At 41.7% G+C, this 25,024-nt stretch overlaps 1 protein-coding gene across 2 annotated transcripts in view; it reads right to left on the minus strand.

The window, feature by feature from the left end:
- The window catches only part of LOC133551752 (proline-rich protein 7), a 37,310-nt gene extending 12,699 nt beyond the window's left edge, over positions 1–24,611 (minus strand). Inside the window, exons 1-3 of one of the 2 annotated variants that reach the window (XM_061898795.1) lie at positions 24,555–24,611; positions 10,831–10,998; positions 6,132–7,035 (exon numbers count right to left, since the gene is read on the minus strand). In XM_061898795.1, coding sequence (XP_061754779.1) covers positions 6,132–6,474 — 343 coding nt within the window. In that variant the 5' untranslated portion in view covers positions 6,475–7,035; positions 10,831–10,998; positions 24,555–24,611. The remainder of the gene's footprint in view (positions 1–6,131; positions 7,036–10,830; positions 10,999–24,554) is intronic. The other variant, XM_061898796.1, reaches the window with a different exon arrangement.
- Positions 24,612–25,024: the final 413 nt, after the last annotated feature.

Below are 25,024 nucleotides of genomic sequence, written 5' to 3' on the forward strand. Positions count from 1 at the left end.
GCAAGAGCGCTTAGCCCAAATTAGCTCGGCTTCTTTAGGTTGTGATTGTGGTTTTGTAGGCTAACAAACGTACAGATGCTAACTAAGTATTGTCACGTCTGGTTACACCAGGCCGTTTTGTTAGTGTTCTTCAGTGTTTTGTGTTAGTTCCTGTGCTGTGCTTTTATTTTGGCTGCTTTTCCGGTTTTGTTGGGTGTTTTCACTTCTGTCCCGGAGCATTTACCCTCTCCTGTTTTCTGTTTGCAATCAAGACTAAGGTAATCCTTTTCTCTACCTTCATTGTCAGGACTGTCACATTTAGTTGGTGTCGAACCCCAGGATGCAGAGATGGAGGCAGGCATGGAGTGAGAAAACATGATTTAATTTAGATAATAGAATAAGAACAAACAAAAGGGTACGAACACAAAAAGCGCGCACGAGGCAGATAACAAACTAAGGGAGCTAGCATGGGAGCTAGAAAACAAAAAGGAACTTAGCATGGAAGCTAGCAAGAATCGAACAGGAAACATAAGTCGTACCTGTAATATAAAAACAATCTTGGAAGCAGGGAACAAAAGGCAATAAGATGAAAACCGCAATCAAACATAGCTTACCGCAACGCTGCATAGACAAGACTAGATACGACAGGTAGCAACGACAAGAGCGACGTGGCAACGACAATAATCCAGCCACTGACTGGAGGACAAAAACAGACTCCAATAGAAGCGGGCTGATTGACACCAGGTGTGGCCAGGTGACAATCAGCCGCAGCTGAGGCGAAAACAGCGCACAGGGCAAAAAACAGGAAACAGACAAAATAGGTGTGCCGACAGGAAATACTAAACACACAGAGGAAACCAAGACAAATGCAAAGGGAAAAAACTAACACAAACAAACTGTCAGGGGAAAGCCAGACAAGGACATTGTTATCGATTCTTTATTCACTGGTGACCATAGACGATCCTTTTGATGCTAAGCGCAAGTACTCTCGCACTTCGTGGACACTGTCTGCTCCACATTTCCCGTAAGTCAGTGGTGTCAAACTCAAATACAGAGCGGGCCAAAATTTAAAACTGAACAAAGCTGCGGGCCGATGTTGAACAAATTAACCCTTTTAATAGGGACCCAAACAAGTTTTGCATTGAATATTGACCAAGCAAGGCATATATAACTTCATAGTAACATGCAAAATCCAGTTTCAAATAATAATAATTAAGAAATATCAATGGCATATCAAATTAAATAAAAACACAAATTTAATGCCTTTTTTCGGCGGCGGGTTTGAGTTGGTGGTAGCTGGGGTGTATATTGTAGCGTCCCGGAAGAGTTAGTGATGCAAGGGGTTCTGGGTATTTGTCCGGTTGTGTTTATGTTGTGTTACGGTGCGGATGTTCTCCCGAAATGTGTTTGTCATTCTTGTTTGCTGTGGGTTCACAGTGTGGCGCAGATTTGTAACAGTGTTAACCTTGTTTATACGGCCACCCTCAGTGTGACCTGTATGGTTGTTGACAAGGTATGCATTGCATACACTTGTGTGTGTATGAGCCGCATATATTATGTGAGTCGGCCGGCACGCTGTTTTTATAGAAGAAAAGCGGATGTGGCGACATGTTGAGAACGCCAAAAGCAGCGCTTTTACGGCCCGCCCCCAATATTATTGTCCAGGTGGAAATCGAGACAAATTCGGGAGGGGCACTGAACTTCGGGAGTCTCCCGGGAAAATTGGGAGGGTTTACGAGTATGAGTATTAGCGGTGAATGTGGTGTTACAGCGGCCGGCTAACTCTAAAGTTAATTTGATATTGCCTCAAGGGCCAAATGAAATTACACGGCGGGCCTAATTTGGCCCGCGGGCCAGAGTTTGACACCCATGCCGTAAGTGTTTTGCATTTTGTTTTGTTTTCGTCATAGTCTGTCTGGTCCGAGCAATTCTTCGTTGCTCTCGCTTTTTGTTTGTTTTATCAATATATATATATATTTTTTTACTGCACGCTGCTACCTCGTTCGTCTTCATCCTGAAATCCCAACAACCTTCTGCGTAGTAGATAATCAACTGGAGAAGGAGAGACCTCGATTGTTCCTTACTATGACTTTAGTCCTCTCTGTTTCAAGCTCTTTGCGTGGCCCCCTAATGGCCTTTGGATTGTCAAGCATATGAAAAGAAGTGGACATGTCCTCCATGTCCTGGTATAGTTTTAAAAACGCCTCTTGGCTCCATTTGGACCTGCTTGTCTTTCAGACCTGGTGCTGCCTGGATACTAAAACCCTCCATCAGTCTCGCTGCGACATTATTGTGGCTGTGACGCCAGTTTCCTTCCTTTTTCATTTTTTTTTTGTTGTTGTTGCATTCCTCATTTATTGTGCTCAGCAAGCGTCACGCTGGTTGCAGCTGATGCTCGTTTACTTCCTTTTCTTGACTTTATGGCTGCAAAACCTCTACTTCACACTGTCTAGACAAAATTATTGGGACAGCGGGTAGGTAACGCCAACCGACACAAAGTGGAAATGTAAGCAAATTGATTTTGCGAGTGTATTTGTTAGGTCATTTGTGAACATTGGTTCTTCCGTTCCAACCTATTCCAGGCTCGCCTTCATGGACATTATTTTGGATCACGCTTAGAGATGGTTACCTAATTTATTACTTTTTAGGCACCCACAAATTCCACCAGTACTAACAGGTATCCATTAACGTAAAATCAAAAGGTTCTATAAATCTTTTAAATAAAAAAATAAAATAAAAAATATTTTTTTAAATAAATATATACATACAATATATATACTTTTTTTTTAATATCTAAAAATATCCATAGTTCAACACCTTTGTTGCAGGTCATTTTGCAGACTCAGCAAACAAAGAACTCAAGCACCACTTAGAACGGACAGCTGGACTGCCTCTTGGTAATGATGCAATATTCGATGCCAACAAAGCAAGTATGCTTGATAGAGAACACTCAAACGTAGTAAGGCTGTACTTTTCAAAATGTGCAAGTTCTATATTTATTTACTTTGTATTTGCCATTAACAGGCCATATTAACATGTCATAACATGGTTTAACATAACATTAGCATTAGATATTTTACATGGCGATTTCAACACCCTAAAATTTGGCAATGAAAGACATCACTGGCAACACTGAATTGTCACTAATGTGTGAATGTTGTCTGTCCTCCTGTGTTGGCCGTGTTATGAGGTGGCGACTTATAACCCCCCTTTCACCCGGATGCAGCTGGGATAGGCTCCAGTCACCCCGAGAAGGACAAGCTTGTAGAAAATGAATGGATGGATGGATGGATGGATGGATGGATGGATGGAAAACTACAACTAAGCTGCACGTTACAATCAAACAGCTGGAGTGTATGAAGAACAATACTTAAAGTATAAACACCTTGTAGGGGGCAAAATACGACCAGATTCAGTTTAATGGCAAAGAATACTCCCCAAGTAGGCCACGTACCATAGTCTATACTAGAGGTGGGAGACTTTGGGCACTTCATGATTCAATCCGATTCTTGGGATGACAATTCGATTCAAATTCAATTCTAAATAATTTTTGAATGTATTATTTGGTATGATAAAACATTTTCAAAATAGCTTACAGTTTACAAAACCTCCTTTTCGTTGATGACGTATAACCTATAAATGCGGGCGAGTAAGCATAGCCGTGGCCTAAATAAGGTAATTTTAAAAAGGTATTCGGAATTGCAAGAATATTCTTCTATATAATACTTTCAAATGAGACTCAGAAGTATAAGAACACAATGTTTAACAAAGGGACAGCACAGCTGTCATTATCACCTCACGAATAAATACAATTAAAATACCAAAAATTGGTGCCGTTGAGTACCGTTATCGATTCCCAGGCACTGGTAATTGGTACCGTATGGACTCAAATGTGAAAGGTAGCCATCATTAGACACGCTGGAACAGAAATGTTTTCCATGAGAGTGCTAACATGAAAATGTAGTAAAATGAAAAATTACTTGCCTAAACCATGATTCATTCATTGATTAAAAGGTATGCTTTAATGCCTTTGGATTATTCACATACCGTAAATCATTGTTTTTCAACCACTATGTGTCACTAGTGTCGTGAGATACAGTCAGGTGTGCTGTGGGAGATTATCTCTTTTCACCTATTTGGGTTAAAAATAGTGTTTGCAAAACAGTGATTATAGTCAGCAAATTACCTTGTTGTAGAGTGTCAGTGCTGTCTGGAGCTCGGCAGAGTAATTGTGTAATACTCTTCCATATAAGTAGTTGGCAGCCGGTAGCTAATTGTTTTGTAGATGTCGGAAACAGCGGGTGGCAGTGTGCAGGTAAAAAGGTGTCTAATGCTTAAACAAAAAATTAAAAAAAAGTGAGTGCCGCTAAGAAAAGGCGTAGAAGCTTAGGGAAGGCTTTGCAGAACGAAACTAAAACTGAACTGGCTACAAAGTAAACAAAAACAGAATGTTGGACGACAGCAAAGACTTAGTGTGGAGCAAAGACGGCGTCCACAATGCACATACAGTGGGGCAAAAAAGTATTTAGTCAGCCACCGATTGTGCAAGTTCTCCCACTTAAAATGATGACAGAGGTTTGTAATTTTCATCATAGGTAAACTTCAACTGTGAGAGACAGAATGTGAAAAAAAATCCAGGGATTCACATTGTAGGAATTTTAAAGAAGTTGTTTGTAAATTATGGTGGAAAATAAGTACTTGGTCAACCATTCAAAGCCCTCACTGACAGAAGGAGGTTTAGGCTCAAAATCTTACGATACATGGCCCCATTCATTCTTTCCTTAACACGGATCAATCGTCATGTCCCCTTAGCAGAAAAACAGCCCCAAAGCATGATGTTTCCACCCCCATGCTTCACAGTAGGTGTGGTGTTCTTGGGATGCAACTCAGTATTCTTCTTCCTCCAAACACGACGAGTTGAGTTTATACCAAAATGGATACATGGATGATACAGCAGAGGATTGAGAAAATGTCATGTGGTCAGATGAAACCAAATTAGAACTTTTTGGGACAGGACGATTGATCCGTGATGAACTCAACTCGTCGTGTTTGGATGAAGAAGAATACTAGGTTGCATCCCAAGAACACCAGACCTACTGTGAAGCATGAGGGTGGAAACATCATGCTTTGGGGCTGTTTTTCTACAGGGCGATTGATCCGTGTTAAGGAAAGAATGAATGGGCCATGTATCGTGAGATTTTGAGCCAAAACCTCCTTCCATCGGTGAGAGCTTTGAATGGTTGACCAAATACTTATTTTCCATCATAATTTACAAATAAATTCTTTAAAATTCCTACAATGTGACTTCCTGGATTTTTTTTCACATTCTGTCTCTCACAGTTGAAGTGTACCTATGATGAAAATTACAGACCTCTGTCATCATTTTAAGTGGGAGAACTTTCACAATCGGTGGCTGACTAAATACTTTTTTGCCCCACTGTATGTACATGACATGAGAATCAACAATGTCCCCACAAAGACTGATAAAAACAACTGAAATATTATTGATTGCTAAAACAAAGTACTGTAGATGCTGGAGATATCGCTCAAAGGAAGACATGAAACTGCTACAGGAAAATACCAAAAAAAGAGAAAAAGCCACCAAAATAGGAGCGCAAGACAACAACTAAAACACTACACACAGGAAAACAGCAAGAAACTCAAAATAAGTCACTGGGTGATGTGACAGGGCGTGACAGTACACCTACTTTGAGACAAGTGCTATATTGATGCATTGTTGGTTATGGGTTTAAGTCATATCCAACAATTGCAACTTGTTACTGTCAACTGAGTTTTGTTTTTTAATGATTTCTGTTGGTGGTGTGCCTCCGGATTTTTTCAATGCAAAAAATGTGCCTTGGCTCAAAAACGGTTGAAAAACACTGCCGTAAAAGACCACTTCTACTTTAGGGGACAGTATCTACCTTACGAGGTTAAATGGAACAAGGTAATAATTAGAGAGAGGCTATTATTTCTGAAATTTAAAAACTTAATATGTCGTCCTGAGAACCAGCTGATTGATACTGCATGATACTTCAAATGCAGCTACAGCCAAAACACATCAGGATGTTGCCTACAGCCACAGCTGTCAATGCCAGACCACCCGGCGACTATTTACAGAAAAAGAAAAGGATTCGGTTCCAACCACTTACCAGGCATGCTGACCCAATTAGCTTCTGGCAAAGGATGAGGAACTTGAAGTGGAAGCGGCGTAGACGGCGAGAACTGCGGTGCCATTTGCTGGGAAGGCGGCGGAGGCAGGGGCGGAGCTAGTTGAGGAGTGGCGAGTGGTGGCGGGTATGGCAGAGCGGGACAAGCGAGCGGCTCCGTCTCCACGGTTCGGAGACCCTGCTCCCTCAGCCGAACTTCGCGGCGCCGCTTGATCCGGCGCTGCAGGAAGCTGCAGAAACAGCAGAGCAGGACCACGAAGGCCCAGACCAACCAAAAGCCGGCGAAACAGGCCAGGAAGGTGTAGGTGCCCTGGGACATCACCATGGCGGTGAGGCTGCAAATCTCCTCTGGTGCTTTTTCCTACTTGACTATTTGTCTCTTTGGTACTAATCCGAGATGAGTTGTTTGTGGACTGAATGAAAAAAAAGAAAAAACTGCACTTTTCTGAGCGCGGTCAATTAAAAGCAGCATGTTCACAAAGCAAAAAAAAAGAAGCATGAGCTGATCAATGACCTGATCCATGAGAGATCCATGAATATCGAAAATTACAGCATGCACGGCCCACCATGATCGATCAATACTGGTCCATAATAGAATGTTTGCAAAAAATTAGTATTTTAATGGGGAAATTGTTTTTTTCTGTTTGAAAAGCTTCTCAAGATCTGGCACACATTTTTTCCACGGGCCTGAAGGTGAATTCTTGTCTGTGACACCAATCATGAAAGATGTCAGTAAAGCTGAATGAATGTGAGGCGTTGGGAGGAGGATCCATTCTTCTGGATGGCATGTGGCTCAGTCAGTACAGTGGCAATCAAATGTGGGTCCATCCAATCAAAGTCCAGCACCGTCAAGGAGTCGTCGGGCTGCCGATTCATTCATGGTGGTCTACAAAAACCCAGAGAAGAAGAGATGATAACTGCAAAACTGAAACCAGGTTCATATTTTTCTTCTCAACCTAACATTAGATCCATGAATGGTATGTTAACATGTCTTTATTTTAGCTAAAAGGTCAGTTAAGCGCTGCTTCTTCCTACACCTTTTCCTTGTGGAAATGTGCGAGAGTGAAATGTGAGGTGCCTTGATGTGAAATGTTAATAAGCATGTCTGAAAGTAACTTTTTTGCGTCATAGTTAGCAGGCTACTTCCTGTTTCCTGATGGGCGATACCATTATCATTTCGAGGGTCGGGCAAAGACAGTTCGGTCAATCGAGTATTGTGAACTGATTGTCCATTAATCGCAGCCTAAAGAAAGTGAGACAAAATGGTACCTTCCATGTAATGGCACAATTCCAGGCAGCATTGCGCTGCTTAACATACTGCACTGTCATGGAAACAGGAGTTCAGAAAATGCAAAGACTGATTCTACCATCGCATTAAAAAACTGATTTTAAAAAAGGCCTCATAGCTTAGCCAGATATTTTAGTCAAATAAATTCCAAAATAATCTGGAGGCCATAGAACAGGGGTAACCAACGTGGTGCCCGCGGGCACCAGGTCGCCCGTAAGGACCGGATGAGTCGCCCGCTGGCCTGTTCTAAAAATAGCTCAAATAGCAGCACTTACCAGTGAGCTGCCTCAATTTTTTTAATTTTATTTATTTACTAGCAAGCTGGTCTCGCTTTGCTCGACATTTTTAATTCTAAGAGAGACAAAACTCAAATAGAATTTGAAAACCCAAGAAAATTATTTTAAAGACTTGGTCTTCGCTTGTTTAAATAAATTCATTAATTTTTTTACTTTGCTTCTTATAACTTTCAGAAAGACAATTTAAGAGAAAAAAATACAACCTTAAAAATAATTTTGGGATTTTTAAACACATATAACTTTTTACCTTTTTAAATTCCTTCCTCTTCTTTCCTGACAATTTAAATCAATGTTGAAGTATTTATTTTTTTGTATTGTAAAGAATAAATACATTTTAATTTAATTCTTCATTTTAGATTCTGTTTTTTCGACGAAAAATCTTTGTGAAATATTTCTTCAAACTTATTATGATTAAAATTCTAAATTATTCTGGCAAATCTACAAAAATCTGTAGAATCAAATTTAAATCTTATTTCAAAGTCTTTTGAATTTCTTTTAAAATATTTGTTCTGGAAAATCTGGAAGAAATAATTTTTCTTTGTCAGAAATATAGCTAGACCTTTTTAAAACATGTCATCAAAATTTTTAAATTAATCTTAATCAGGAAAAATTACCAATGATGTTCCATAAATTATTTTTTTAATTTTTTCCTAAAGATTCGAATTAGCTAGTTTTTCTCCATTTTTTTTCGGTTGAATTTTGAATTATAAAGAGTCGAAATTGAAGATAAACTATGTTTCTAAATGTAATTTTCTTTTTTTGTGGGTTTTTTCCTCTTTTAAACTGTTCAATTGTTTTTTCATCATTTATGCTCTACAAAAAACCTTCCGTAAAGGAAAAAAAATGTACGACGGAATGACAGACAGAAATACCCATTTTTTTATATATATATATTTATTTATTAAAGGTAAATTGAGCAAATTGGCTATTTCTGCCAATGTATTTAAGTGTGTATCAAACTGGTAGCCCTGTACACTGCTGCTGGAATTTTAATTTTCCTGAAGGAACTCTCCTGAAGGAATCAATAAAGTACTATCTATCCATCTATCTATCTATCTTCGCATTAATCAGTACCCAAGAAGTAGCTCTTGGTTTCAAAAAGGTTGGTTACCCCTGCCATAGAGATTCAAATATTGTAAACTAATTCCTTCAGCTACACCTTTTGTTCAGATTCTCACCAAAACGTAATGTACCTCTATGCACGTTTGTGTCATCCTGCTGACTCTCAATATAAAAGCTGTTATGTCTTTTTCTACTATACACCTGGAGTTTCCATGGCAACTGAATATCAATTTTCACGTGCCTCTTTGGAACAATAGCAAAAGCGATGTTTACAGTGCGGCTTATTGAAAGTGACATTTATTTCCTAGTGCGACTGTGGCATAATTTTGATTTTTATTTTATACAAAAAAAACACATTTCTCTTGTGCGTGTGCGAGTGTGTGCGTGTGTGTGTGTGTATGTCTTTGTCTGTGTGAGCGTCCTCATTTAAAGAATGTGAAGGATTCCTGGAGACCAGCAAGTCTGCCAAGATTCAGCCAAAACACCACAATGCTTCTGTCTCATTACAATGATTAGAACCTAGTCTTAATGCAGACGCTTGTCTGGACTTTTTTTTTTTTTCCAAACTGCTTTGTTTACTGCAAAAGTCTTGTAAAAATGAAGCTGCCAGGAACCAAAAGTCCTGCAGGCATAAAATGTCAAGGACCTCAATCATCATCCTTCAAATTGACTTGACAGTGTAATGTCTTTCCGACGGTCGATTAGTGACAATCAATAGTTGGGGAGCTTTTTTTTTTTTTTTTTATCATGAAGACAAAATGGGTGATAAATATTGACTTGGGACAATTTAACCAGATCTAATACAAAGATGCATCCAAAACTACTCAGCTTTTATATGTTTTAAAATGTAACGTAACTAAGCTTTATCAAAGTAAATAAAGGCACCATAGGAGTAAAAACAACTCGTATACAACACTGCCAAATTTAACCACAGTAATAAACATTTTGTTACAGTTTTTTCCAATTGCTCAGTATTCTTCTTCCTCCAAACACGACAAGTTGAGTTTATACCAAAAAGTTCTATTTTGGTTTCATCTGACCACATAACATTCTCCCAATCCTCTGTTGTATCATCCATGTATCCATTTTGTTATAAACTCAACTCGTCGTGTTTGGAGGAAGAAGAATACTGAGTTGCATCCCAAGAACACCATACCTACTGTGAAGCATGGGGGTGGAAACATCATGCTTTGGGGCTGTTTTCTGCTAAGGGGACAGGACGATTGATCCGTGTTAAGGAAAGAATGAATGGGGCCATGTATCGTGAGATTTTGAGCCAAAACCTCCTTCCATCAGTGAGAGCTTTGAATGGTTGACCAAATACTTATTTTCCACCATAATTTATAAATACATTATTTAAAATTCCTACAATGTGAATTCCTGGATTTGTTTTCACATTCTGTCTCTCACAGTTGAAGGATACCTATGATAAAAATTACAGACCTCTGTCATAATTTTAAGTGGGAGAACTTGCACAATCGGTGGCTGACTAAATACTTTTTTGCCCCACTGTATGTGTGTGTGTATGTATATATATATATATATATATATATATATATATATATATATATATATATATATATATATATATATATAAACAAAGTGCAAAGCCATAGGCTCACTCAAGTTCAGTAAATAACTTACATTTGGAACACAGCATCATCGTTTTCACAGCTTTTTTATGTTGAGTGTTTAGATGTAGAGTTCTAAATCTTTTAAATGCACAAAAGACAGGTCGGGTATTGAGAAACTTACATTTATGAACAAAAAACTTAACCAATAGAATAATGAAGTTGCAATGGTAAAATTCCTTTTCAAATTTTTGTTCATCCAGTGTGAAACCAAATATCACATACTCTTCATGCACATGTTGTCTCTGCACTCAAAACACAACACGTCAGTCAAGCCTACAATGGAATACATGTCGAAGAAAGACAAATAAAAACCTACTTATAATCGGCCCCATTCCTTCAAGAAAACAACGTTGTAAAAAGGTAGCCGTAAGAGATTTGACAGATCCAGATGGTAAACTCACCTTTTTCAGGGATTGACGCTCTTGCCTTGACCGCCACCTGGTTTGTAGCCAACCGGAGCGTTGTTTCTTGGTTCGCTCGTTACGGCTGACCACCTCGCTTCTCTGGTGAGTCCCTCCTTCCTTCCTCTCCCTGTCTCCCTCTCCTCTTCCCTGGCTTTGTGACACTGTCTGCTCGTATAGATGATGAGAATGATGGGGAGGGGTTCCAAGGACTCACTATTTGGCAAGCACTTCTCACAGTTGGGGTTGTTATGGGGGGGGGGGGGAGGGGCATTTTCATCACTCACGAACGAGTAGGAGGATTTGGTTCCATGATATTTTGGCAACAGAATACGGAGTTGCACACAACCAAAATGAGATTAGAGTTTCTATTTGAAGACTTTGTAAGGATGGATATTAGATTTATTGGATGTTAGTATTGTGCTAACGCTAGCTCACACTTATTCTAGCATGGGAGCTAGAAAAAACCAAAGGAGCCTAGCGTGGAAGTTAGCGGGTAGGGAGCAGGAAAACAGAAGTCGTACTTGTAATATGAAAACAAACTGGAAGCAGGGAACACAAAACAGTAAGCTACAAACATCTAACGAATATAGCTTACCGCCACGCTGCAAAAACACGGTACGACAAGACAGAAGCAACAATACACTAGCGATTATACATGACAATAATCCAGCACTCGACTGGAGGACAAAACAGGTTCAAATAGGAGCGGCCTGATTGGCACCAGGTGTGGCCAGGTGCCAATCAGTCACAGCTGAGGGGAAACAGCACTCAGGGAGAAAGACAGGAAATGATCAAAATAAAAGCGCTGACAGGAAACAGAGACATACACAGAGGAAAAACTAAAACAAAACAAAACTGCCAGGGACGAACTTGACAGTAGCCCCCTTCCCATAACAGATACCAGACATTTTTAAAAAATCAGTCAAAAGTCATAGGAGGGTAGAGGGAGGACAAGGAGGTGGGCCGCCAGGCCAAGTGTCCCCGCAACCAGCGGGGAAGAGTCAGGTGGCGACGGTGAGTAGAACGCCTCTGCAATTGGCGAGACAGTCGCCCATGAAATGACCACATCTGTGGCCGACAAGAGTATGGTGGCGCCCTCTGCTGGCCCACCAGACAGAATAGTGGTGGCGACCACTGATGATCCACTTGATAGGATGGTGGTGGCGACCCCTGCCGGGCCACTGGACAGGATGGTGGTGGCGCCTCCTGCTGGCCCACCGGAGAGGATGGTGGTGGCGCCCCCTGCTGCCGGCCTACCGTGGAGGATGGTGGTGGCGACCCCAGATGGCCCACAGGACAGGATGGTGGTGGCGCCCCCTGCTGCTGGCCCACCAGAGAGGATGGTGGCGTCCTCTGCTGCTGGCCCACCGTATTGCGTGGTGGCGCCGTAGGTTGCAGACCCACCGGAGATGATGGTGGTATCTGCAGGCCCACCAAAGATGATGGTGGGGTCTGTTGCAGACCCACTTGAGATGGTGGCGCTGTCTGTTGTAGACCCACTGGGGCGAGAAGGAGCTGTGCCTCCCCAGCTGCACAGCTACTCCTACCTCTGACACTAATCGTACAGGGAACGGACCGCCCCAATCAGACAGTCCGGTACCCCATACTCTCTGAGCACTCCCCACAGGACCTCCCGAGGGACACGGTCGAATGCCTTCTCCAAGTCCACAAAGCACATGTAGACTGGTTGGGCAAACTCCCTTGCACCCTCAAGGACCCTGCTGAGAGTATAGAGCTGGTCCACAGTTCCACGACCAGGACGAAAACCACACTGTTCCTCCTGAATCCGAGGTTCGACTATCCGGCGTAGCCTCTTCTCCAGTACACCTGAATAAACCTTACTGGGAAGGCTGAGGAGTGTGATCCCACGATAGTTGGAACACACCCTCCGGTCCCCCTTCTTAAAGAGAGGGACCACCACCCCGGTCTGCCAATCCAGAGGTACTGCTCCCGATGTCCACGCGATGTTGCAGAGTCTTGTCAACCAAGACAGCCACACAGCCTCCAGAGCCTTAAGGAAATCCGGGCGGATATCTTCCACCCCCAAGGCCTAGCCACCGAGGAGCTTTTTTAACTACCTCAGCAACCTCAGCCCCAGAAATAGGAGAGCCCACCACAGATTCCCCAGGGACTACTTCCTCATAGGAAGACATGTTGGTGGGATTGAGGAGGTCTTCGAAGTATTCCTTCCACCGATCCACAACATCCGCAGTGGAGGTCAGCAGAACACCATCCCCACCATACACGGTGTTAACAGTGCACTGCTTCCCCTTCTTGAGGCGGTGGATGGTGGTCCAGAATTGCTTCGAAGCCGTCCGGAAGTCGTTTTCCATGGCTTCCCGGAACTCCTCCCATGTCTGAGTTTTTGCCTCCGCGACCGCTGAAGCTGCACACCGCTTGGCCTGTCGGTACCTGTCCTATGAGCCAAAACAACCCGATAGGACTCCTTCTTCAGCTTGACGGCATCCCTCACCACTGGTGTCCACCAACGGGTTCTAGGATTACCGCCACAACAGGCACCAACTACCTTGCGGCCACAGCTCCAATCAGCCGCCTCGACAATAGAGGTGCGGAACATGGTCCACTCGGACTGAACGTCCAGCGCCTCCCTCGTGACATGTTCAAAGTTCTTCCGGCGGTGAGAATTGAAACTTTCTCTGACAGGAGACTCTGCCAGACGTTCCCAGCAGACCCTCACAATGCGTTTGGGCCTGCCAGGTCTGTCCGGCATCCTCCCACACCATCGCAGCCAACTCGCCACCAGGTGGTGATCGGTGGAAAGCTCTCTTCACCCGAGTGTCCAAAACATGAGGCCGCAAATCTGATGACACAACTACAAAGTCGATCATGGAACTGCGGCCTAGGGTGTCCTGGTGCCAAGTGCACTTATGGACACCCTTATGTTTGAACATGTTTGTTATGGACAATCTGTGACGAACACTAAAGTCCAATAACAAAACACCACTCGGATTCAGATCTGGGCAGCCATTCTTCCCAATCCCGCCTCTCCAGGTTTCACCGTCGTTGCCAACATGAGCGTTGAAGTCCCCCAGCAGAACAAGGGAATCACCCGGGGGAGAACTTTCCAGTACTCTCTCGAGTGTGTCCAAAAAGGGTGAGTACTCTGAACTGCTGTTTGGTGCGTAAGCACAAACAACAGCCAGGACCCATCCCCCCACCCGAAGGCGGAGAGAGGCTACCCTCTCGTCCACTGGGTTGAACTCCAACATACAGGCTTTGAGCCGGGGGGTAACAAGAATTGCTACCCCAGCTCGTTGCCTCTCACTGAGTGCAACGCCAGAATGGAAGAGAGTCCAGTCCTTCTCGAGATAACTGGTTCCAGAGCCCCTGCTGTGCGTCGAGGTGAGTCCGACTATATCCAGTCGGAACTTCTCTACCTCGCGCACTAGCTCAGGCTCCTTCCCCCCAGTGAGGTGACATTCCCCGTCCCAAGAGCTAGCTTCTGTAGCCGAGGATCGGACTGCCAAGTGACCCACGTTGCCTCTTCGGTCTGTGCCCGGCCGGGCACCATGGGAACAGGCCCGGCCACCAGGCGCTCACCATCGTGCCCCAACTCTAGGCATGGCTCCAGAGGGGGGCCCGGTGACCCGCGTCCAGGCGAGGGAAAACTGAGTCTCTGTTGTTGTATATCCATAGAAGTCTTCGAGCTGCTCTTTGTCTGATCCCTCACCTAGGACCTGTTTGTCTTGGGAGACCTTGCCAAGGGGTATAAAAGCCCCCAGACAACATACAGTAGCTCCTAGGATCATTGGGACACGCAAATTCCTCTACCACGGTAAGGTGTCAGCTCAGAAAGGAGGTAATTAATTGAAGCAACATAATATAAATCTAAGCTTTTTTTCTAATTGGATTAATCGTTGCGGCAATAGTTGTAGGCCTTGGCTTTTTCTGATGAAAAATAGAGTTTGGGAAACTTTGTGATACTGGATGCATAGAAATGATCGTCCCATCATGTTGTATTTTATATTTATTACAGACTTGTTATTAATGAAAATCTGAAAATATAGTATTTGTTGTGACGTAAAGGTTATTTTGTCAATGACATGTTAATTTATGTGTGTAGATCATATGTTGTAATGTTTGTCATTGATTGGTTGAACCATTTTTAACCATCACTGAAGTAACCAAATAGGTTACCTCGCCCACTTAAAGAATGATATTGACAGCTTTAGGTCTAAAACTGGACATATATAACTATCCTCTTTATTTAATTGCTGTACTTTGGTAAGATACACCATATATAAGCATTCTTCAATCATTGGAATAGTCACTATCACAGTAATCATTGAGTGGAGTGATTGGAGAGGACTCCAATCACAGAAGAAAAAAGCTGTGGTGATGATGACATAGCATCATGTGATTGATAAGCAAGAGGCCGCCCGCTGGTTGAGTCAGTCACACACACACACACACACACACACACACACACACACACACACACACACACACACACACACACACACACACACATACACACACACACACACGCACACACACACACACACACACACACACGCGCGCGAGTAACACTCTTTAGAACACTGAACCTGTTGTTCTTTTTCCTTCCAGTATAGAGATAAATCTATTCAACAGCTCACATACGCACACACTACTTTTAGAACCACACATTAAATTGACTGTTTCTTTGTGATGAACTCATTATCATGCTGACCAGCCATTCCACAACGCTGACGTCACCTCTTCCTGTTTTCAGAGAAACCCAAAATGTTCCTGGCAAAACTCAAATATTTCAGGGTTACCCGTCCCCCTTCAAAACCTTCTCAGAACTCTCATATAAAAGTTGAGATCTTTGTAGTTTCATCTGCTTTTTTATCAAAGCACAAAAGGGCACACCAACCACATATTTCATTCAGCTATTTTTTACCAAAAAAAAGCTTTTTAGTATTTATTTTTCTGTGGTATTCATTAGAATAATAATTATAACTGAATGAGGCAATTCCTGAAGGAATTGCGTGTAATTGCTCCAATGTTAAAGTTTAACTGAAATCCTGGAATTTTCTTAGAATTGTTGAAGTATTTCCCAAACAGGCTGAATATTTAGAAGTGGGAATAGTTTGAATCAGATGAAAAATGTGGGAGTTGTGGAACTCTGAAAAATGTCCCATTGATTTCAATGGGAATTTCAGCAAAAGCGGGAATATTCTATATTTTATATATATATATATATATATATATATATAATATGTATGAAATATATACACTCCGGAACGTATGCACTTTTTGCGTCGGATGAAAAGAGCACAGCTCCCTCCTCCCCCCATTCTCACCACATTCTACAGAGGCACTATAGAGAGCCTGCTGACCAATAGCATTTCTGTCTGGACTGGAGCCTGCAATGCCTCAGACTGGAAGTCTCTCAAGAGAGGGGTGAGGACGGCGAAAAAGATTATCAAGACTCTTCTTCCTCCTATCCAGGAGATCGCAAAAAGCCGCTGCCTGACCAGGGCTCAGAAAATCTGCAAAGACTCCTCCCACCCCCACCAAGGACTGTTTTCACTGCTAGACTCTAGGACAGGGGTCGGCAACCCGCGGCTATGGAGCCGCATGCGGCTCTTTGGCCACTCTGATGTGGCTCAGCTGCACAATCGCCGATTCTGGTTCTCGGAGCCTCTTCCGGACATCACCTACGGTCATCATTCTTCGATTTTCACTCGGACAAAAATATTGAGGGCGTGCCGTGATGGCTTTACTTTTAGCGCCCTTTACATTTTGACGCATTTCACAAAATAAAGAAGACAATGGGAGCCGCAACCATTCTTGCGAATAACTGCTGGTGGTCACCCATGTAACAATAATAAGGGCGTGCCATGAAGCCAATGCCTTTGACGCCTTCGTTTATAATGTGTTACAGTGCGGATGTTCTCCAGAAATGTGTTAGTCATTCTTGTTTTGTGTGGGTTTACAGTGTGGTGCGTATTAGTAAGAGTGTTAAAATTGTATATATTACAACCCTCAGTGTACTCTGTGTCACCCAGTATGCCTTGCAGTCGTGTACGTTAATCTGCGGAAGCCTCATACAACATGTTACTGGACTGGCAAGCTGTCTGTACATGTTGTAGAAGGCGTCGAAGGCAATGGCTTCATGGCACACCCTTAATACTGTTATATTAGTGACCACCAGCAGATATTTGCAGAAATGATAGCGGCTCCAATTGTCTTCTTTGTTTTGTGAAACGGGTTATAGGCTCTTTGAGTGGTAAAGGTTGCCGACCCCTGCTCTAGGAAGAGGTTCCGCAGCCTCCCTAGCAGAACCTCCAGGTTCTGTAACAGCTTCTTCCCTCAGGCCATAAGACTCTTGAACGCATCAGAATTAAATTATCCCCTCAACTCCCCCCAAAATGGATTAACTCGCTGGAATAAAAAAGAATATAACATACATCCATAAACATGGACACATGTGAAAAAGTGCAATGTATTTATCTGTACAGTAATCTATTTGTATCAGCACCTTATTGCTTTTTTTTTTTGTCCTGCACTACCAAGAGCTAATGGAACGCAATTTAGTTCTTATTTGTACTGTAAAGTTCAAATTTGAATGACAATAAAAAGTAAGTCTAAGTCTATTTTTTTTTAATGGTAAAAACTTGAATGGGCTGAAAGAGTTGAAATGGTTGGTGTTGAAATTATTCAAATCGGTCAAGAAATGTTGAAGTAGTAACATGTTGAATTGAGAAATGGTATTAAGGAATTTGGGAAAAACTGAGAATTTTTCCAGTTCAATAAACAACTTTGTTTTTTGTCCTGATTAAGAGAAATGTTTTCACGGTGTAACTGTTGAAATGCATTGAAAAATGTGGGAAGGAGCCAAAAAAAAGGAAAAAATAGGGCTTTGGAAAATCCTGGAATTTTTTTGAACTTGGAAAAATGTAGTTGAAATTTCCAGGATGGTGGAATGTGTTGAAGGTAAAATGGTTTGAATCGGGAGAAAATGTGAAAATGGTGGAAGTTTGATAAATGGCCAGTTCATTTTGAATGGGAAATATGTCCCGAAAAACCTGGAAATCTGGGAATTTGGGGAATTCGCCAAGGTAAAGCCCTCAATTCCTGAATAGGCTGAACAGTTTGAAGTTGGAACGGTTTGAATCGGGTGGAAAATACGGAAAGTAGATCTTGCCAACATCTGGAGAAGAAGAAGAATAAAAAAAGATATGTGTGAATGCTTTGGAGCATTCACACAACAATTTGCTTTTCTTGCAATTTGAGTCAAGATGGCATTTGAGAGATGTAATGATCCCGTCTTCTTTGGTCACTTCCCATGAACCAGGAAGTAGTAGTAAGCAACAAACACAAAATAAATGCCCAGTTCAAGTTTTGTTTTGGTTTTTTTCAGTCTCAATAGGACCTGTTCCCCGTCCTTTAGAATAAAAAAAAAGTAACAATTGAATTTAGTCTTGTTTTGTCATCTTTTCTGAACGATTAAGTAGCCTACTGGTTTACAAACACAGGTAAAAACTAATGGAGATGCGCTGCTCCATATTTTGTGTCTTTTGTTAGAAGTGATTGTAGCCTGCTAGATAACAAATGGACAGAAAAATAAACATATACATTTTTTTTTCCATTTTTGTTAAAGGCTGTATTTATTTTTTATCTTATTTTTTTGCCATTCGCATCACAATGGCGCCATTGCCTCATCACATAATCAGAAATGGTGTGATCTTTAATGGACAAGGACATGTAGTCATGATCAAAAGTTTGCATACACTTGTAAAGAACATAATGTCATGCATGTCTTGAGTTTCCAATCATTTCTACAACTCTTTTATTTTTTTGTGATAGAGTGATTGGAGCACATACTTGTTGGTCACAAAAAACATTCATGAAGTTTGGTTATTTATGAATTTATTATGGGTCTACTGAAAATGTGACCAAATCTGCTGGGTCAAAAGTATACATACCGTATTTTTCGGATTATAAATCGCAGTTTTTTTCATTGTTTGGCCGGAGGTGTGACATATACTCCGGAGCGACTTATGTGTGAAATTATTAAAACATTACCGTAAAATATTGAATAGTATTATTTATCTAATTCGCGGAAGAGACGAAGAAAATGTCAGCAATCGTCACACACACCTCAACCAATAAGAATTCAGCGGGGGAGGGTCATGGCAGAAGTGCATTGTGGGTCATGGGATGCTAATTGCTATATGCTATGTGCTATTGCCATAGCTATTAAAATAGATCATATCAATGTTGGCGGTAACTTATAAAAACTGAGAAGGGCTGAACAAAAATGGCACCGAAAAGGAAATCATGTAGTGCAGATTACAAGCTGGACGTAGTGAAATATGCAGCAGAAAACGACAAGAGAAAGCGGCGCATACCTTTGAAGTTGGCAGAGTTGTTTAGAAGCAACATCGAGGAAGAAGATTTCATGGGATTTATCGATTAGGAGTCATGGATTGTTTGGTAAACGTATACCATGTTCTATATGTTATAGTTATTTGAATGATTCTTACCGTAATATTTTACGTTAACATACCAGGCACGTTGGTTATTTATGCGTCATATAACGTACACTTATTCAGTCTGTTGTTCACTATTCTTTATTTATTTCAAATTGCCTTTCAAATGTCTAGTCTTGGTGTTGGATTTTATCAAATACATTTCCACCAAAAAGGCGACTTATACCCCAGTGCGACTTATATATGTATTTTTCCTTCTCTATTATGCATTTTCGGCCGGTGCGACGTACACTCCGGAGCAATTTATAATCCTAAAAATACGGTACATCAATGTTAATATTTGGTTACATGCTCCTTGGCAAGTTTCACTGCAATAAGGCGCTTTTGGTAGCCATCCACAAGCTTCTGGCTGATTTTTTTTGACCACTCCTCTTGACAAAGTTAGTGCAGTTCAGATAAATTTGTTGGTTTTCCGACATTGACTTGTTTCTTCAGAATTGTCCACACGTTTGAGTCAGGACATTAGGAAGGCCATTTAAAAACCTTAATTTTAGCCTGATTTAGCCATTCCTTTACTTCTTTTGATGTGTATTTGTGGTCATTATCCTGTTGGAACACCCAACGGCGCCCAAGACCCAACCTCCGGGCTGATGATTTTAGGTTGTCCTGAAGAATTTGGAAGTAATCTTCCTTTTTCATTGTCCCATTTACTCTCTGTAAAGCACCAGTTCCATTGGCCCAGAGCATAATATTACTACCACCATGCTTGACGGTAGGGATGGTGTTCCTAAGATTAAAGCGTCACCTTTTCCCCTCCAAACATATTGCTGGGTATTGTGGACAAACAGCTCAAAAAAACGGAAATGCTGATTATCGGTCCTGCTAGACACCGACCTCTATTTAATGATACAACTCTAACATTTGACAACCAAACAATTAAACAAGGCGACACGGTAAATAATCTGGGTGTTATCTTCGACCCAACTCTCTCCTTTGAGTCACACATTAAAAGCGTTACTAAAATGGCCTTCTTTCATCTCCGTAATATCGCTAAAATTCGCTCCATTCTGTCCACTAAAAACGCTGAGATCATTATCCATGCGTTTGTTACGTCTCGCCTCGACTACTGTAACGTATTATTTTCGGGTCTCCCCATGTCTAGCATTAAAAGATTACAGTTGGTACAAAATGCGGCTGCTAGACTTTTGACAAGAACAAGAAAGTTTGATCACATTACGCCTGTACTGGCTCACCTGCACTGGCTTCCTGTGCACTTAAGATGTGACTTTAAGGTTTTACTACTTACGTATAAAATACTACACGGTCTAGCTCCATCCTATCTTGCCGATTGTATTGTACCATATGTCCCGGCAAGAAATCTGCGTTCAAAGGACTCCGGCTTATTAGTGATTCCCAAAGCCCAAAAAAAGTCTGTGGGCTATAGAGCGTTTTCATTTCGGGCTCCAGTACTCTGGAATGCCCTCCCGGTAAAAGTTTGAGATGCCACCTCAGTAGAAGCATTTAAGTCTCACCTTAAAACTCATTTGTATACTCTAGCCTTTAAATAGACTCCCTTTTTAGACCAGTTGATCTGCCGTTTCTTTTCTTTTCCTCCTATGTCCCACTCTCCCCTGTAGAGGGGGTCCGGTGCGATCCGGTGGCCATGTACTGCTTGCCTGTGTATCGGCTGGGGACATCTCTTCGCTGCTGATCCGCCTCGGCTTGGGATGTTTTCCTGCTGGCTCCGCTGTGAACGGGACTCTCGCTGCTGTGTTGGACCCGTTTTGGACTGGACTCTTGCGACTGTGTTGGATCCATTATGGATTGAACTTTCACAGTATCATGTTAGACCCGCTCGACATCCATTGCTTTCCTCCTCTCCAAGGTTCTCATAGTCATCATTGTCACCGACGTCCCGCTGGGTGTGAGTTTTCCTTGCCCTTATGTGGGCCTACCGAGGATGTCGTAGTGGTTTGTGCAGCCCTTTGAGACACTAGTGATTTAGGGTTATATAAGTAAACATTGATTGATTGATTGAATCTTGGTTTCATTTGACCACAGAACTTTCTTCCAGAAAGTGTTCTCTTTGTCCATGTGATGTCAGATGAAACATCTGTCTGTGTCTCAATGGAACCGTTCCCCCTGACCAAAATCAGAAATGGCATGATCTAGTTGTTTTATGCAATCTTTCATGAACAAGGAAGTAGCCTTCTAGCCAACAAACGGATGGAAAAGCAAACACACGTGGATTTTTTTTGTCACTTTTGTGAGAGAATTTAGTTTCGTCTTTTTACTATTTGTGTTACGATGGACCAGTCCGCCTGACCAGAATAAAAAGTGGTATGATCATGCTGTGTGTGCCATCTTTAAAGAACGAGGACAGTGGTTATTAACCTTGTGGGAGGTACTGAACCCCACCAGTTTCATCTTCACCGACCCCTTCTTTAGCAATGAAGAAAATTCAAGACAAAGTTACATGTTTTTTTTTTTTTACTGGTGCACAAAATGAACTGAACTCACCTTGTTCAAAGAACACAACCAACACAGTGCATGAACTCACAACAAATGCGAAAACCTGCGAATCAGTGTGACTTCTGCTGTTGCTGTATCCATAGTACGGCGATAGGGACAAGTTTTTATTTACACGATGAGTCAGGTGTGTCTTGACTTCCGCCAAACCCCTAAAGGGAGACTCACCGAACCCCTAGGGTTCGATCGAACCCAGGTTAAGAACCACTGAACTAGGAAGTAGGCCTGTTAGGTCAACTGGCCTTTATTTCCTATTTCTGTGTTTAATAATCTTGTTTTACAGTTTGTAAGTTTTATAGACAGCGTTATTTCAATCGTGCATGTCATTCCATTTTGCAAAACACATTTCCATCATTAGTTGATTTTCATCCACAAATCAGTATTTCTGCCACATGTAACGGTGCCAATGTGTTTGTCCTCCCAACAAAAACCCCCCCTCCAACTCAGGCAAGGAAACAAAGTAAAAACGAGCGTTTTATCTTTTTATATCCCGATGGAGTGTCTAAAAATGGACAGAGTGAGCCCTGACGGCAGGTGGTGTTGGTGGTTGAGTGGAAGCACCTCCAAAGTGTATTGATGTGCTTCCCACTTTGAGAGTCCACACACACACACACACACACTGCCTGTGACTGATGTGTGAGTGATTGCTAATGTGACCACATGATGTCATACATACTAAAAAGGAGGTTTTAGGCGTTAATAAAATGCTTCCTAATGTTTATTTGACTCAAATTCTCACATGTTAAATGATGAATGCCCCCCCCTCAGCTGCAAAAGTGGCACTCCATGTCTCTGATGGTGATTACTGAAGCTTCCTCTCCTCAAACCCCAAATATTTTCCTCCATCATCAACAAGCAGTCTTGGGTTCAATCCCGGGCTCGGGATCTTTCTGTGTGGAGTTTGCATGTCCTCCCCGTGAATGCGTGGGTTCCCTCCGGGTACTCCGGCTTCCTCCCACTTCCAAAGACATGCACCTGGGGATAGGTTGATTGGCAACACTAAATTGGCCCTAGTGTGTGAATGTGAGTGTGAATGTTGTCTGTCTATCTGTGTTGGCCCTGTGATGAGGTGGCGACTTGTCCAGGGTGTACACTGCCTTCCGCCCGATTGTAGCTGAGATAAGCACCAGCGCCCCCCGCCACCCCAAAGGGAATAAGCGTTAGTAAATGGATGGATGGATGGATGGATTAACAAGTAATCACATCAGCGCACAACGGGAATTCGATTGATTGATTGATACTTTTATTAGTAGATTGCACAGTTCAGTACATATTCCGTACAATTGACCACTAAATGGTAACAGCCGAATAAGTTTTTCAAGTTGTTTAAATCGGGGTCGACGTTAATCAATTCATGGTAAAAGATCGAGATTGAAATGAACGCAAATGATTTTGTCAACTGTATGTGTGTGTCTAACTTGTAGTCTATTCGTTTCATTTAGATGCTGCCAGGCTTTGGGGTTGCCATAGTAACACATGAGAGAATGACAGAGAGGGAATGCTGACACAAACGCTGCCTAATCTATTTTAATGTAAGTAGACGTCAGGGGCGTCACTAGACCTAATACTGTACTGGGGCACACCTGGGGCACAAATAATTCATGTGAGCGTGCAAAGCGCGCAAGCAAAAACATTTTTAGCACTTATTTATCATAAAAAATACATAAATAGTTCTTTAAACTATGAAATCATATCAGATTATGTTGTATGGATCTTTGATTAACCACCTGAAATTAACTAATACATTTGACCTACTTGTGCACTTTTTTACTCCAGACTTCTAAACTGCTACTGGTAAAAGCAAAAAGGAAGAGCAATGAATCTTTTTGAAATATATATTGCTGTAATCATCTGCAAATTTAACATCTACAAAAGTAAAACAAAAAATAAAGCACCCCTACATCCGTGGGTTATTTTATATCATTGAATTTCCATTTATGGCAATGTGGCTAATCCTATTTCAGATACACAAAACTATAAAATATACACAAAACAATAAAGCCACAGTAGTAGAATAAATGAACAACTGTTGTGTGTCTGTTCAGGGAATCATTCTCTGAGAAGTAAACTGTAACGTCTCGTCTTCATTTTTGCAAAGTGGTCAATCACTCTGGACAGACATGGAAATATTACAGTAACTGTTATACAGTTCACCAGTGGTTCCCAACTGCTGAGTCGTGACATAAAAGTGGATTGTGTGTCATTTTCAGTGAGTCGCAGTCACATGTGTGCATGAAAAAAAAAAAAGTTGAGGGAGAAAAAAATCAAATTGTGGCAACAAAACCAGATATTTTTAGCCATCTTTCTGAAAACAAATACAGAAATGTTACTATTTTTTCTGGAAACAAAACCAGATGCTTTAGCTGTAGCCATTTTTCTGGTGACAAAATAAGATTATTTTAGTCAAAGTCACACCGATTAACAAGACAAGTCTACTGTGCTATTTTTCTGTGAAATAAACTTGAATGATTTAAAAATTTGGCTCACGACTTGATGATATGGAAAAATGCTTTTCTTCCTGAAGATAAACCATTTGAGAAGCACACAACTCACACATGCTGACTCCAAATCATCATTGATGCAGAACCAGCAGACAATAACCAACATTATGTTTCATGTTCATTGGAAATTCCCCCGGCAGCTCGAACAGCAAATTAATATGTTTGTCTTGATACAAGGAATAACGTTAGCTAACTTAGCATCAACTTAAGACAATGATGTTGCCTAGCTAGCTAGGACTTCACTTACATCTCTCCTTCCTGCTGCTTCTTCTCTGCTGCGGACGAATAACTTTCTTAAATCCATCTAGGAGTTACAGTTTGAGTCAAATCAAAATCAAAATATTGTAATTAACAAATTGTTGTTGGCCAACGTCACCTACCTCACGCACTGATTCGAATCCCCCCCCCCCCCCTCTCTCTCTCTCTCTCTCTCTCTCTCTCTCTCTCTCTCTCTCAACCGAAGTCTCGATCCACACGTGAATAAATTACCATATTAAGTAGCCATGTGCCCACTGTTTCGTGGAGTGAATACAGTAGCAATCAATTACCATACTAAGTAGTATGTGCGCTGTTGTCTATGTTATGTAAACTTAAAACGCAGAAGCGTTTATTTTTTATTGGTGAAAGTTTTACTGGGGCACTGCAGATCAACAGTGGGGCACGTGCCCCAGTGAAATATGTCTGGCGACGCCCCTGGTAGTTTGGACACTTTTATTT

Source organism: Nerophis ophidion, linkage group LG04 (genome assembly GCF_033978795.1).
Source record: "Nerophis ophidion isolate RoL-2023_Sa linkage group LG04, RoL_Noph_v1.0, whole genome shotgun sequence".
Lineage (NCBI taxonomy): Eukaryota > Metazoa > Chordata > Actinopteri > Syngnathiformes > Syngnathidae > Nerophis > Nerophis ophidion.